Below are 16,589 nucleotides of genomic sequence, written 5' to 3'. Positions count from 1 at the left end.
AGAAGTGCAATCCTTAAAATATGAGATTTAAAAGCCCGATCAATTTTCTTATCAAAAATGGCTTTCATTTTTTTATATAGGGCTTAAATTTGTGTTAGATGGTCCTAAGCATTATTTTGCTAGCATGTAACATTCAGGAGATTGTACAGTATTTGCACACTTTTTAAAGTTCAGTTCTTTTGCTATTGGAACATAGATTGATCTCTTCCAATCTATTGACTACTGTGCTGTTTTTCACATTTTCTGGCATAGTTCGGTTAGATCCTTTATTGATTCTTCTCCTGTTGTTTGCTATAGTTCTCTGACTATTCCATCAATTCCTGAAGTCTTCCAGCCTAATAATGAGCAGAATGCTGATCTAACTTCATCTTTTAGTGCTAGAATAGAGTTTCCCAACGTTTTTAGCTTTGCAGATCGGCGGGGGGGGGGGAAGGGGATGGTTTTGCACATGCAGCTGGCAAGTGCATGCGTGCAGCTTCATTTGCACGAACATCATGCATGGGGCCTGCCGTTCATTCAAATGGAGCTCATCTTATTGCCTACTGCTTACGCAAGTGAGGATGCATGCACCCTCACCAGCCATTTACAAAGCCTGGTTGCAAATCCCTCTCGGCACACTAGTGAGCCACGGCCCATAGGTGGGGGACACCTGTGCTGGAAGACCTTCTAAGGCAGGGGTGTCAAACTTGCAATGTCACATGACATGTCGCGACGTATTGTGATTTTTTTGCCATTGACGGCAATGGGGCGGGCGTGGTTTTGCTATGATGCATCTGGCCCGTGGGCCGGCAGTTTGACACCCCTGTTCTAAGGTATTTGGATATTGACATCTTAACTGTACAAGATTTTAGCATTCTTCTTCCATCTTTCTATGATCTTCTTGAATCAATTATTGTCTACCATTGACAATAGTGTATTAATTTGAGATTGGAAGCTCCTTCTGATTATAAATAAAGAGATTTTTATTATTTTTTATGTATCACCTGAATCCTATTAATTGTTTTTCCATGTCTCTTTCCATCTTCAATGTTTTTACAGATATTATTGTAAATGATGCTGTTTTTTGTCTCTTCTAATAGTCTTCTAATAATTCTCTGAAACTTTTTATGTTCCTTTCTGTATTTATTTATTTATTTATTTGGTTTTAGCTTGTCTTCTTGGCAATTTCTAAGTTCATTCTGTCATCCAATTTACTTTCTGTTCTTGATCTTTAGTAGTCTCTTTTCACATTCATACTTAATGACTTTGTTAAGCATTCCACAGTTCTTTTGGTTTTCTATCAATGACATTTAGTACTTCAAAGTAATTACTGACATTCTAAAGTACAATAAATGTATACTTAAGACCATATTGTGACTTTCTTCATCATCTTTAGTTTAAGAGTAAAAAGTTGAATTAAATTATTTTAAAGTCTTTTCCATGCCTTAATTTCTATGATACAAAATAAAACCTCTAAATTCTTCAGTGTGTGCAAACCTTTATTGTAAATACCTTAATATAGACATTTGCAACATATTTGGGCAGAACTATCAGACGATAATATATTATTATTCACTTAGTATTATTCACTTAGATATGCTTAGTTATTGCTTAGTATTATTTGAGAACATCAATAACTTGTTCATTCTGGCTGGGGATACGAGCAATGGCTGCTTGGTGGCAAGTGAATCCAGTGGTTTAATGGGCCTATTCCAACTCTTGATGTTATAAGTCTAAGGTTCAAATGCTTTCCTTTAAACTGCAGAGAAGTTAAGATTCATTAAACTGGAACAGACCAAAAAAATCAATTAAATTTGAGGTAGTAAGATAGGACTCCTTTATTCAGCAGGTGTTTTCTGACTAGAGAAACCATGAATCTTTTGATGCAGTCTGTGAGGTATCAATCTGGATTGGACATATAGTAATAGTATATAACAGGAGTCCCCAACCCCTGGGCCACAGCCCATTTGGAACCGGGCCACAGAAGTGGTGTTTGAGTGCGCGCGGCTGCATTTGTGAAAGCAGCTCAGATGTGCATGAAATCACCTCCTTCCCCCCTGGTATATAAGAGCAGGGGAGGTGCTTATAGGCAAGACAAATATTCTATCCTCATCTTCTAATTCAGCTAATATAACCTATATATCTATCGTTTGATGTTGTCCAAAACTATGATGTGTTCTTTTTTTTTCCTTTTACACAAAAAAATGGGCTTTCAGAGACAGAGAAAGCACTCACCATTTCACATTTTTGTTAACTGTTGGAATAAAAAAAAAGGAACTGAATATGCCACAAATTATATTTGGGCTGAGCATAATAGTAACCATTCAATCAATCAATGTATATTATGGTCTATAACCAATAACATCCAAAAATTGCAAAGAAAAAAGAAAATCAAAGCCACTATACTTTGCACCATCTGAGGCATGTGTTTAAATATAAAAAAATAGTAGGCCAGGGGAAGGAGAAAAAGAAAAAAAATCCATACTCAATAATGTACTCAAATATTACAATTTCATATATCCTATTTCTCTGATGGCTAATTGTCTACATTTGCTTGGGAGCACATACCATGCAATACTAAGTGCAACAGTATTCATTTTTCAGAAAGAAAATGCAGGAATATGTTAAAGCTATTGCTTTCTATAACAAAGACGTTCATGGTTCCTATAGAAAAAGATTTGGGTGTTTCAATGGAATTATTCAAAACATAAAAGATATGGGCAGTGTGAGCTGATCATAGTATCCTCATATTTTTAATTAGCTACTTCATGGAGAACATGTAGTTGCTAGAAATCAACTTGATGACATATAATCCTTGCTTTAATTTCTGCACTTCTATAATGTTTGTTTCTAGCGACTGGAAATCCCTCTAAACTGGTGTTTCTCAATCTGAAGTTGAGAAACTCTGCTCTAAGCAATAATGGGATAGAAAGAAAAAAAACATCAAAAACAAAATAGGGCACCAGGTCACCCTGGAATTGCATGTCTTGTTGCAAACATTTCACATAATAATGCAATTTTCCTGTAGAAAGGGGGAACAGTAATTATTTGAGTTGAATATAAAAAGAAACAGTAGCAAAGCCTATGTTGTAATTCAGAAAAAGGAAAGGCCACAAGATAACATGGCCCAGTTGTTCTTTTTTTGTAATTATTGTTTTCTCTCAATAGGATTTGCAGCTAGAATATGGTCATGGTCCTCAGGGCAGTTACTTCTTGGGTGCAAATAAGTGAGTACAATTTAGAAATGATGTTAATGTAGTGATTTATTTTTTATTTAATGTTGTTTGTTTATTCCAACACTGAAGGCAGTTATAAAAACAAAAATGCCAAATATAAAACAGAATAAATTTAATACCAATAAAATAAAAAACAGAATCAGTCATTTTAAAGAAATAAAGCTAATATTAATTGATTTACTTCTTCAAGAATGTAACATTTATATAATGACACCAATGAAATTTAAGTGAATTCAGTAGATATTTTAAAACCGTTAGCTTTTCTCCCAAACTTCATCCTCCAGAGTGATTGGAACTACAACCACTATTATCTAAAGTTTGCATGTCCAATGGGTCTTCTTGTCTAATACATGTAGAGGGCACTATTTGTTGTGCTTATATACGTGGCTAAGGAATTTTTCCTTTTCCATATAGAAATGTAGCTTCATTGTACGCATCTGTGTCCTAAAATGTACCTGTCTGCATATACGTGCATACTATATGTTAATCAACTTGTAAAACTATTTTAATTGAATATTTATTGCTTCCAGAATAAGAAAAAGGAGGCATTGTAACATAGCTTGTACAAATGTACTTTAATGAACTTAAATTTCTTCTTGATTATCCAAGATATTGTCAAACTTTTTTCTTATGGCATTGCATTATATTTTTTGAGGATGGCTTTTCCTCTGCTTTTCTTTTAAAAAAATTAAAATAATTATAACTATATATAAAAATAAGCTATACTCTTCCTGACCTACATAGAGTTGGTTATCAATACAATAATTAGCTCACAAACATACAATTGAATATACTTTAATAAAAATCTGTAATTAGCTGTAAAATCATTTGCCTCAGATTGCAATTCAGTTTTCATATATTATCTCTAATACTTGATATAACTTACTGCATGGCTTTAATATATGTCTGATTTTATGTGCTTCGCTAAATGTGTCTAGTCCTTGAATTTTACTTCTATTTTTAAAGGAGCCTTCTAAAATCAGTTGAAGAAGAACTACATCAGCGGTAATTGTTAAATTTCTTTTCTTCTTGATTGCAAAGTCCTTTCTCGTATGCAAAGATGTATGCATGTGTCTCCTACCTCTGTCTAGTGCTTATGAGCTATATTCTTGTCCAATGTTTGTAGAGGTTCTTTGCTTGTCTGAGTTGCAGCCGTGATTTATTCTTTCAAACAAATAGGATTACAAAGTACACATTGATAGTTGACTATTCTGTTTAGCTGTGCTATCTGTTTAATTCCTCAGGGGACATGTAGCACATCTAGAAGATGAAGATGAAGTGGATAGTGATGATTCCAAACAGTAAGTTACATTAATTTGAAACATTTATTATTCAGAATTTAGAAAAATACTGCTTTCATTATTTTACTCTGTTTACTCTTCAAAAGACCCTGTAGAATATTATGTTAGTGGATCTTCTTCTTCTGGAAGATTCTAGAAAGCAAGCAAAGCTAATCAAGAGGTGCACTGCCTGGTGTCCCTTTGCTGATTTCCCAGGATTTAGAAATTGGTACTAAAGGTTAAATTAGCATCTTCAACCTGCTATCTTCCAAATGTGTTTGAGCTACACTTTCTGCCATCCTTCAAGAGTTCAAGCTGTGAAAGGCTTTCTCAAGTTTTTCTTTAGAAAATGTAGATAAGTCTCCCAAAAATAGTTAGAATTGCATATTCCCTGGGGCCACAGTGAAGAAAAATAATATTTCACACCAGAGGCCATTCTGATACAAATGTGGAATGCTTGCCACCTCATTAAAACAGGATCAGCTGTAAGAAGTCCCTGAATGGTAATGACTTCCATTCCCGTTGTACAAAGTTTGTATGTTTCTCATCACAGTTTTCACCAGAATGTGTCAGTTCAGTAGAGAATTTTAATTCTGATCGTTTTCTGGTCAAAGACTAGCATAAGGATTCACATAAAAAGTCTGAATATCTTACAGCTATTTATTAGTTGATCTCGCGTTTAAGACTGAATCAGACTACTGCTGTAAACTGTGTTGCCTTGAGCAGTATGATATCAGTAAAATAAACCTCATTTATGTATTATGATTATGACGGTGTATTGTTTTGTTCCCAAATGTTTTAAACATACCACTTTAATAGGCAAATTTTTATGAGAATAAAATGTCAAGGAGACAAAATATGATTCCTCAACCCTATGTAGGAAGTCAAATTTTTACTTTAAATCCAAACCCTTAATAAATAAAGGTGCTTTCTCTTGTTGTCTGATGCTCTAATTCCAGGCTTTCCTTGAATAGAGGCATGAACCTATTTGGAAGTATCCCTCTAGGTATATATTTATATGTATACACCTAAGATAGATAAAATGTTATGTATTTTAGAAGATGAAATCAAAAACTAAGAATCTTTTCAAAATAACATGCTATGTAATTTGAATATATTATTTAAAAGCCTGATTTTATTTAGCATATAACTATTTATCCTTTTGAGTTTAGAAGAAATTATATAACTTTAGAAAACCGTTGTTAAATTAATTAGCATAAATGTTGATTACTCTTCTTGAGTTTTCTTATTTATACTTTAATGTGACTCCCCTTTGCTGGTTATGGATGGTGAGTTTGTAGTCTGCCACATCTGCAGCCCTTATTTCCTTCAGATAATTGATTAGTCATGATTTGATACATGAGATGGTAGCTCCTAAGTTGAAAATATCCAGGAAGTGCACTTACGGGTTACCTGTGGTGTAATTTGAAAGGTACTTTCCATAATAAAGAGATGCTATACAGGAGGAGAAGCATATTTTCTTTAAAATATTATTCTGAAAATTTCAATTTAGAGAAAAATCCAGATGTGGCAAACTAGTTCATTTCGGTCAATGTAACCCAAAAATGGGCATTGTTTGAGGAGTTGAGGAGTTTCAACCTGAAAGGATTAGAGCCAAATATCCTCCCTTAATAGTGACAATGGGAGGCAAAGGCCACTGGGAGATAAACTGTTCCCATTCGTGTTGTTACTTTGCCCCTCCCACCCACCCCAAAAAACAGCAGCATTTTTCTCACCAATTTAAGGTTGCTTTTGAGATTTGAGAAGAATTTTAAGAATGAAATTGGAGAGTGACACTTGGGGGAAAGCATGAAAAATTCCACCATTGAAATTATGCTACTTTACTGCCAGATTTCAATAGTATCCTGGTGTCCTGGAGAATCTGTATTTGATTATTAAAGGTCAACATTGACTTGATATCACATAATCAGCTAGTTTCAGGGTTCGTGGAAGCTGCATGTAGCATGTGGATTGTCCCATTCAAAGCATTTCTTCTTGTTTCTGAACCTTATTTATCATTGTCATTGTGTTTTCAATTGTGGATGGGGATAAGGGGGATTATTATTTTTATTTATATGTAACATATATGAGTCTGTAGAATTCTGCACAAACAAATGGATGCTAGGTTGTTCTCAAATCTTTGGAGATTTGCAGGCTATAATAAAGTGAACCACAGCTTTTGGAATACATGACAATGTTTAGATTAGTTTTAAAATACTGAATCCTTACTTTTTATAATTAATACTTAGTTTTCTCCTCACAGTTCAACCATGAAAGCAAAGGTGCCACCTCCTTTGCCACCAAAGGTAAGAAGTGGTCTCACTTCCTACCAGAAGAGAATATTATTCTTATTTATTAAATTTATATGCCACCCATTTCATTGTGGAGTGACTCTGGGTGACTTACAACGACACAAAACAGCAATATAAAACAATTAGAATGTTAAAACATTTTAAAAGCATTAAAAGTTACCAAAAAAAACTAGATAAGAAAGGAACCAATGCATAAATGAGGTAGAGATGGGTTATTCTTAATTTACTAACCACCTTCAGAGTGGGATGCCCCCATTGGGGCTTCAAGCCAATCGACAGAGCCAAGTTTTTCAGGCCTTTGTGGAAGGCCTAGTGGGTGGGGGCAGATCTCACCTTGAGGAGCACAATATTCCAGAGGGTGGGAGCTATAGCAGAAAAGGTTTGTCTCCTGAACTCTTCCAGCCAAATATATTGGCTAAGACAAATGTAATAATCCTGAAATGTTTTTAAGTAGTGGATTACTGGACCCGGAAGAAATTTTTTGCATCCTTTTCTTTCCTCCCAGACTATTTATAGGTTTTCTTTGATTTCCAAAGTGGGAATTTGATTTAAGGAACTAAGATAGCTTCACTGAGAGCAGGAGGGATGTAAATTCCTATAATAAGGAATCTATGGTTTGTCATATTTGAATTCAACGTAGACTAGAATTGGATATAAGGCTAAAACAAAATATTGTTTACTCTAATTATCAACTCAGTAATTGTACTAAATTATATCATTAACAAAAGAACAAAACTTACTGTTCTTATTACAGTTATAAAGAAAAGGCTTTAAATATTGAGTTCCTTTCTTTCATAACCAGTAAGTGAAGCTGGTCTTTATAGATTTAGGTTTAAAGTTTGAGAGAAAAGTAGTATGATAGATGTTCTGAATAAATAACTGCATAGATATCTTAAAATAATAATTTATTCTTTTTTAGCCTAAATCCATCTACGTTCCACAGGAAAATCATGCTTCTGAGGATGATAATCAAGGAACTATTAAAAGATGTCCTATTTCAGAGAGTCCTGCAAAATCAAACACTCAAGTCCCTCCTAGACCACCACCCCCTCGGTTACCTCCACAGAAATCAAACATTTTAGGTAAAGGATCATATTGAAAAAAAATGTTTCCATATGAGCTGAGACTGTGTTTCTGTGGACAAGCAGCTATCTAAACTACATCTTATATGTCCTACCATATTGTTCCTCCACTAAGGACTCACAGACCCCTCATAACACCTCACCTGATAAAATAACTGGGAAACACAAATCTTTTTTATGTACAATTGTTATTATCAGATCAGTCCACTGTAATCTCTTTGAATGTACCGTAGCTAAATTTTGTTATACTGGCTGCAAAATTAGGCCATTGTTAATCTACCACTAATTGTAATATATTATCTTGTCTTTTTTGTTTTTTTTAATGCTTCTTATTTGTAATTCAGGCCTGTGACCATAATAAACATTATTACTAATTGAGAAAAACTGAGATTTCTCAAAAATATTTTTAAGTATTATACTTCAATCTCACCATATTCTAGAGTGAATAAATAGAAGAAAAATAATTAGTATAAGACCTCAGTTTGGTGTCTTCCATCATAACTTTTTTATAGTTCAAACTACAAATAAATTACAATTGTCAAGACTGGGTTCATACTTTAAGTATGCCAATTTCATAATGTATGTATGCCATTTAATGAACTTTGTTTCAGAAGATTTGCAAATTTGTTTTGGAAGTCTAGTCTGCTTTGAAGGTTCAGGGCAGGACACAAAAGTAGCTCTCAATGGTAACTGACTATTCTTATCAGTTTGTTGGGATGTCTCACTATTTTCAAACTTATCCCTTGGTTTGTAGGCCAGCATAGACAACCATCCCTTATACTGTGTTTCCCCCAAAATAAGACCCACCCAGAAAATAAGCCCTGGCCTGATTTTTGGCCTGCACCTATATAACCCCTTCTCCCAAAATAAGTCCTAGTTAAGAGCCCGCCCACTTCGTCCCACCGTCTGGTTGATCGCTGCTGCAATGGGGCAGGAGAGTACATGTCACATCAGTGTTGCCGCCATGAGGTAAGACGCAGGTGGGGTGGAGCTGCCCCATGCACCCTGCACTTGCTTACCTTAGGGCCCTGCAGCCAGGCCACTCCCCACTCGGTGATCTTCCCCCACCCGTTCAATGACCTGGCTGCCCACCTTTTCCCTTTCACTCCCCCCCCCAAGCCGGACTGCCATGCTATGGAGGATGGGTGGGGGAAGCTCGGTCGCCTTACCTGGATCCCCTTCGCCATTTCGGATGCAGGGGTGAGTGATGACAAAAGGCTTCTGCTGCCACTGCACCAGGCAGTGGTAGCTGCCTCCTCCACCTGCCTTGCGCTGCCTGCTCACGGCGAAAGCCTTTCATCGTCACTTCCCCCTGCCTCCAAAATGGGGAGCAGGCAGCATTAGGCAGGCGGAGGAGGAGGAGATGGCTGCCACTGGGTAGGTCATCTGCAGGGCGGGGTGGGGCAAAGCCGTGGTGGCGGGGATCAAAGAAAGCCCCTCCAGCAGCGGTCACAGCTGTGTGCACAGGCTTTCACTCCCCTGGCTCTGAAACAGTGGAGGGGGACCGGGTAAGGGGACCGAGACTCCCCTTCCTATCCTCCATGGCATGGCAGTCTGGCTTGGGAGGGGAGTGAAAGGTAAGAGGTGGGCAGCCAGCCTGGTGCAGGACGTGTGGGGCAGCTCCACCCCCCCCCCCACCTGCCTTGCCTCTCCTGCCCCATTGCAACCACGAGCAACCAGACAAGTAAGCCAGCGGCCATGCAGGATCCTGCTTTATGGGGCTAATGCTGATGCTGCTGCCACCGCGAGGTGAGGCAGGTGGTGGGGCATGGGTGGCCTGGCTGCAGGGGCCCTGAGGTAAGCGGGTGTGGGGCTCCTGGGGCAGCTCCATCTGCCTCACCTTACCTCACAGCGGCAGCATTGGTGCGATAGCGCTCTCCTGCCCTGTTGCAGCCGCGAGCAACCAGACGGGATGGAGTGGGCGAGTGGCCATAAAATAAGACATTCCCCAAAAATAAGCCCTAATGGGTCTTTTTGTCCCCCCAAAAAAGACTGTGTCTTATTTTCGGGGAAACACGATAGTGCTTCTGAAATATTCTCCAGCTTGGATTTAATCGAGACTAAAATAAGTTCTGTAAATGGGAGTTAATCTCAACAATGCTTCGTAGCTTTTCGGAAATCTGAAAATGCTTTCAGTAGACCTTGGAGATTTCAGTGATGCATGTGAATCGAAGTGTTCTTGTGATGCATTATTTAATTGCCTTTAACATTTTCTCTGAAGGTAATGGATTTAATTCTGTGCAACTAAATGGTGACAAAGAGAGTTCTCCTCATCAAGAACCAAGTGAGAATAGGCACACTAATCCTAGGAAAGAAAGAAAGGAAATATTGGTAGGTAATGCTATGTTTCTGCTTTGTTCTTTCAGATTGTTGGAAAAACTCAATGCAAATTCCTTTAGGTTATCGCACTTTATGATTTGCTTGTATTTTTGGTATCTGAATTTACAGTATTTTTATGCTAGTGAATTTAAGCATTTGTATTGCAAAGAAAAGCTAGATAATAAATCCATTATTAATGTTATTGCACATATGTGGAATATACATCTCAGTGAATGTCTGAAATGTATTTTTCCATGTACCAGAAATAAGCTCTTCAGGAGCTATAGGGGTGGAGGGAATTGTAGGGTTGGTAGTCTTAACAGATATAGTGAGTGCCTTTTGTAAGAATGCAAAAAGAAGGCACTCAAAAATGAAAGCAAAATTGCCAGATCATATTCCAAAAGCTGCAAAATAAGACAATGCCTAAGGGGGAGGAAAATAATTTATGTGCCATGTTGGGACCAATGTGTCTTACTTGAACATATTTTTCTAAACAAAAGCTTTTTGACTTCAGCATAGAATGGAAGTTCATGATTCTCATAATCAATTGCCAGTGGTAGAGGGGTCTGTTTACATAAGAATATCATGAATATTCAAGATCACTTTAGACTGCAGCAGGAAGACAAATTATTTGTCCTCTAAATCCAATGGCAATGCTTCTAATCATGATTTAGCTGCAAATATGCAGTGAGGATTCTTCCCAAAGGCTACAGATGCAAAATTCCTTCTAATTACTTTCATTTATTGTGTAAGCCCAGTATTTTTTATTAAAATAAACCAGAGAGAAAACCTAAGCTTTTAAATCAGTGTTGATACTACTAGGTTAGATAGTAAAAAAATGACATACCTAACTAAATAACTCCTTAACTTTTTTCTACCTCAAACTTATGTGCCTGTCTACTTTGAGAATCACAACCACGGGAAAACAACCTGTTCAAATAGCACACACAGAATAGCCCAAAGCACGCACTCTGCTAGAGAGAAATTCCCTGAGGATGGACTCAAGCAGAGTCGGAAAGCTTGAAAGACTAAACCTCTGGACCCAGTGACTGACCCAGATTGAATTCTGCAATTAATTAAATATTCTCCTTCATTTGTGAAACAACCTGTCCTTCTGGACTATCTTAAGTTTCTGGTTCTTCTCCAACTTGAACCTAGCAAAGAACTTTGCCTTCATTGTTTTGTATAGAAATCTAATTAATAGGCCCCTTCAACAAGTCTTGAGATGAAAGCTAGGTCTCCCCATCATATTAAAAGCACCACTTCAATGCCATGAGCACATACCTTCCCACTTCGATGGATTTTTTTCCCCCAGTTATCTTAGCTCAAATTCAAAGCCAGTATTTAAATGTATGGTTTTTTTTCTTTCCTAGAAGCCAATTAGTAACGGTCTTCCACCCACACCAAAAGTACATGTAAGTATTCCATTCTGAACCTGACAAACTCATTTTAATAAAATTGAAATACTAGCCAACAGCATGGTTGAATACAATTTTTATTTAGAAATTACATTTATGTACTGCATTAACAAAATCATGCCTGTTACAACAAATAATTACAGAGTAGCTGTAACTCTCTCTGAGGATCCAGATGTATTGTGTTTGAAATAAAATTGAAAATAAAAAAAGTGCAGTCAATGTTTTTCAACAAAATAGTGTAGCTGCCATATCAATGTAGGAAATTAAATCAAGGAAAAAAGAAACGTCATACAAATATTATTAAAACATACTGAAACAATAAGATGACACCCAGAATTGAAATCTTCTGTAGCTCATCAATTGGAATGAGCTGAGAGGAAGGGAGTAGAAGATAGTTACATATGAGAGACAAAATTTGTGAGAGTAAAAAAGAGTTTCTAGACTCCTTTAAATTTTGCCACCATAGACTAACACAGCTCTCCTACAATTTGTAATCACATTAAGGGAAAATCACATTATAGCATTGTATGATATGCCATATTGTTATATGCAGATCTTTCACTTCACTGAAGGTGCTCATGTTTAGTTGAAAATTGAAAGTTCTTAAGCCACTCATAAATTCATTGTTCTAAATTATGTGTCTAAATTATTTATTTTACAGATGGGTGCTTGCTTTTCAAAGGTTTTCAATGGATGCCCCTTGAAAATTCACTGTGCAACTTCATGGATAAATCCTGATACAAGAGGTAATAGTCTCATCATAACTTTCCTAAACTTATGTGTTTGCCCTGAACCAGGATGGAATAATATTTTAAAAATAATATTTAATAAAAAGCATTTTATTATGGGATTGAGTTCTGGCTACCACTTGACTGCTCACACACTGAGGCAGGGAGTTTCCCCTAAGAGATGGATACTTCTCTGATCTCTTTTGAAGCTTTAGCAAGATTCTCTTCTAAGATTTTTATTAGTCAATATTTTATTTATTCATTCATTCATCACATTTCTATGCCCCTATCTCACCCAAGTGACTTTTTTCTAGTTGTTCCAGTAATTATCCGCAGGCTTATGAAATCATTCCAATGGAACATGGATTTGAACTAATTGAACTAATATGGATACCTGGAATAACTATAATCCTGTTAAACGTTTTTACAGGATGAAAGTCATATACCAAATTATGTTTTCTCTATAAACCTAATATACTAGAGATTTATTTGAGGCTTTTCATATGATTTGAGATTTTATTGTCTGTGCTAATGATCCTCTATGAACCTTTTATCATCTACTTAATCCTGATTAGACAGATAAGACCTAGTTTTACACAGATAATGGAACAAAATACCGGTAGCTAAATTTGAAGAGCATAAAGTCATCTGTAGATAAAGGGGAGGAGATTATGTTTATTTATTTATGCGTTCTTGTATGCATGCCCTTTGGTCAACCTTATTTATTCAGTCATGTCTTCAAATCTCTGCACAAACTTGCAACTGAATAGACCTTGGACAAAATATAGACTTTTGGCCCTTTGCCAATTAATATTTAAAACTAGAAATAGTTTATTTTTACTTATTTATAACATTTTAAATCATCTCCCTCACATTGGGAGGGTGGGGCAGTTTCAGACTTCCAAATAGTTGGCTCTTATATGCATCCAAAAATGAATAGATAATGATGGTTTATGTATAACAGTTCCATTAAGCATTGCAAATCAATGAAAGAAAATGGCTTTCAGGCACTAAATAAATCTGCTTTGTTTCAGCATTGATTTTCCAACCGTGCATGGTGTAATCTGTAATTCCTTACCATTTAACTCAAGATATTTTGAATCGCTTGTTTAAAAAAGGATTCAGTCATATATCTGCCCTATGTTTAAGTAGTATATTTTAATCTGTGCTAGTTTAAATTTATGGGTATTGCTTTGAGAGACTTGTGTTTGTGATCAAATGAAAACTTTTGTTAAGTACCTGCATTTCTTTGTAGATCAGTACTTAATATTTGGTGCTGAGGAAGGTATTTATACATTAAATCTTAATGAGCTTCATGAAACATCAATGGAACAGGTATGTATTCAGATTTCGGTTTTCAAATGTAGTAGTGAATAATTTTCTCAATACAGCCTAAAACATTTTTCTGTTAATTACCAAGAGATCAGATTTTTATTTTTAAGGCTGAAAATAGTCAAGTTTGGGGATAGATATTTGGCAGCTACAATTATCACTAGATAATTTAAATTAGATTTTTCAAGATAGCTATATCTCATTAAATGTCTGTATTTCTGCAAGTGATCATATGAAATGTTAGCTATTAATTGATCTAATTAAAATAGTTTTTTTATATCCAGAAAAAGAAACGGGTGTCTATGTAAAGCATTGGATTTTATCCAAAAATAGATACTGAAACTTCAGACAATTTAATAATATCTATATCAAAATATTATTACTGCCAAACCAATAAATAGTATAATAATAATAATAATAATAATAATAATAATAATAATAATAATAATAATAATAAAAAGTTGGAAGGGACCTTGGCTGTCCAGTCTCTTCTTAAAAACGTCCAGTGTTGGAGCATTCACTGCTTCTGGAGGCAGGTTGTTCCACTGGTTAATTGTTCTAACCGTCAGGAAGTTTCTCCTTAGTTCTTAGTTTCCATCCGTTGCTTCTTGTCCTGCCCTCAGGTGCCTTCAGTATACACTAATTGTTAAATTTACCTTCATTATATTTAATTACTGTATATCCCTTTCAAATTAATGAGAAAATATAAAACAACATGGAAATATGAATACAGGTATCCAGAATGTAGACTACAGTTTTGGATAATGGTTAAGTGAATTGTTTTAAAGAGAAAGTGCTAAAATGCCACCCATCTCCCTACTCAGACTTTGTGGTCCCATCAGAGACTCTATATCCACTGGTTTATATAACCTCTCGATCCTGATCATGGGGCAATGATATAGCAAGTATTATTGAAGATAAAACATAGTGCCTTATTTCCACCTTAAATGGGTGAGTTGAAGTATAAGACCCACCAGTAGCAGCAAAATTAAGAACTATATCATATTGAGCATGATTGCTGAACAGCAGATGACTGCCAGCTGACGGTTCCTGCCTAGAGGATCTTATCTGGTGCAAATTGGTGGGACTCTCCTTGGTCTGGGCTACCCTTAGCTTTGTTAAAAAACAAATAGGATACAATTACATCAAGCTGTCTTGATTTTAAACATGGTTTATACCTTATACATGTGGCTTTCCTGCAGTTCCTATAGGCTATCTAGCAACAAATCAAACACAACTACTTAACTTTACATTTTTTGCATTTATTTTTTATTGGAACCATATGTTAAAAGGCGGATTATAGGTTTAATAAACAACCAAGAAAATATGTGTGCTTAGCAAGTGTAACACAGGATGACTAACAATGGCTTACTATATCAAGTTTATTATCTATCTCATTCAAAATTATTTCTCTTTTATCAGTTATTTCCCCGACGATGCACATGGCTATATGTAATGAACAATTGCTTGCTATCAATATCTGGTAGGACATTTCATTAAAACAAGCATTGTAAATAGTTAGTACGTTGGTCTGTAGAATTTTAAAAAAAATTATTTACTCTTTTATTTATAGGTAAAGCTTCTCAGCTTTATTCTCATAATTTGCCAGGATTATTTGACTATGCACGGCAAATGCAGAAGTTACCAGTGGCTATACCAGCACATAAACTACCTGACAGAATACTTCCCAGGTAAATATATTGCTTGTTTTGGATCTTGTTTTTTCTATAAAAAAAAAAAAAATGGAGTCATCAAAATGGCTCACAAGTGTTTGTAGACAAGAACAATTTATTGTATTTTTTTTTTTAAAAAAATCATCCAAACAGCCAGTGAAAGCAGACTGAAAAAAGTTGGAATTTTCTCTTCCGCACCCTGTAAAAAGGTTCCAAACTTTAAGATAGTATACTGTAGTATACTGTTACAGTTAACTGTACCTCCCTACCACTCTATTTCCACCAATTGATTTAGACCAAAATCAAGGCTCTGGCAGTAGGATCATATCTGGAGAAAGATATGGTATTAATTTCCATTGTTCTTCACGCATTCTAGGAAGTTTGCAGTGTCTACAAAAATCCCAGATACCAAATGGTGTCAAAAATGCTGTGTGGGTAAGTAAGGATACTTTTTCATTTCAATGTGTGTCTTTTTTATAATGTTACACCTATATAATGATTGGCTTGGAATTTTACATTTAATATCTATTTTAATGTCTCTGCTGTAATTTGATGATGCACCATGCTGTGAAGAAATATTTTGCAGAATAGGGTACAAAATAAAATTTTCAGAGGATGTAAGAGTTTGTAGGAATGGGATCTTTTGGTGCTGAGTTTCCCTGAGAAATTTAGAATTGTGCAATAGGGCTTATCCCCCTATCCTTAACATATACTGTTATAGCACATGTGTACATCTTCCTATATATTTTTCTATATATGCCATATAGAATATTTTATGATAAGCACACATGAATCTGAGATGTTGGTTCTATGTAGGTAGTTATCTTAGCAGACAAAGAAGGAAAATATTCATTCCTACCTAGGATTTTTTTTTTCAAAAGTATAATTTTCACAATAGAAATAGAAAAGAAATTGTGATCATTTATGACCCTTTTACACTACTTTCATGTGTAATAAGGCTACAGCTAGAGAATAACAGAACAGTTTCATGTTAGCTTTTTATGCAGGTATCCAGTTCTCTAGTGTTGCATAATATTTATTTATTTATTTATTAAATTTATATACCGCCCTATCTCCCTTGCGGGACTCAGGGCGGTGAACAGGCGATACTAAAAACCACGAATAAATAAATAGTTTCTGTTTTAAAATCGAATTGAATAATAGGCCTGTTCTAAAAACACACCCATACAAAACCCCCCACTGAAACACAATCCAAACTACGCCAGGCCG

General features: G+C 35.6%; 1 protein-coding gene across 1 annotated transcript in view; it reads left to right on the top strand.

The window, feature by feature from the left end:
• Positions 1-16,589, top strand: part of MAP4K3 (mitogen-activated protein kinase kinase kinase kinase 3) — a 48,292-nt gene that overhangs the window by 23,749 nt on the left and 7,954 nt on the right. Inside the window, exons 13-24 of the mRNA XM_015817938.1 lie at positions 3,148-3,206; positions 4,182-4,220; positions 4,460-4,516; positions 6,759-6,801; positions 7,727-7,889; positions 10,111-10,220; positions 11,582-11,623; positions 12,288-12,372; positions 13,610-13,689; positions 15,109-15,169; positions 15,260-15,377; positions 15,736-15,794. Coding sequence (XP_015673424.1) covers positions 3,148-3,206; positions 4,182-4,220; positions 4,460-4,516; positions 6,759-6,801; positions 7,727-7,889; positions 10,111-10,220; positions 11,582-11,623; positions 12,288-12,372; positions 13,610-13,689; positions 15,109-15,169; positions 15,260-15,377; positions 15,736-15,794 — 916 coding nt within the window. The remainder of the gene's footprint in view (positions 1-3,147; positions 3,207-4,181; positions 4,221-4,459; positions 4,517-6,758; positions 6,802-7,726; positions 7,890-10,110; positions 10,221-11,581; positions 11,624-12,287; positions 12,373-13,609; positions 13,690-15,108; positions 15,170-15,259; positions 15,378-15,735; positions 15,795-16,589) is intronic.

This window comes from Protobothrops mucrosquamatus, unplaced genomic scaffold (genome assembly GCF_001527695.2).
Source record: "Protobothrops mucrosquamatus isolate PMUCROS unplaced genomic scaffold, P.Mucros_1.0 scaffold658, whole genome shotgun sequence".
Classification (NCBI taxonomy): Eukaryota; Metazoa; Chordata; class Lepidosauria; order Squamata; family Viperidae; genus Protobothrops; species Protobothrops mucrosquamatus.
Note: the sequence above shows the minus strand (reverse complement) of the source record. Positions and strands in the feature narration are given on the sequence as shown.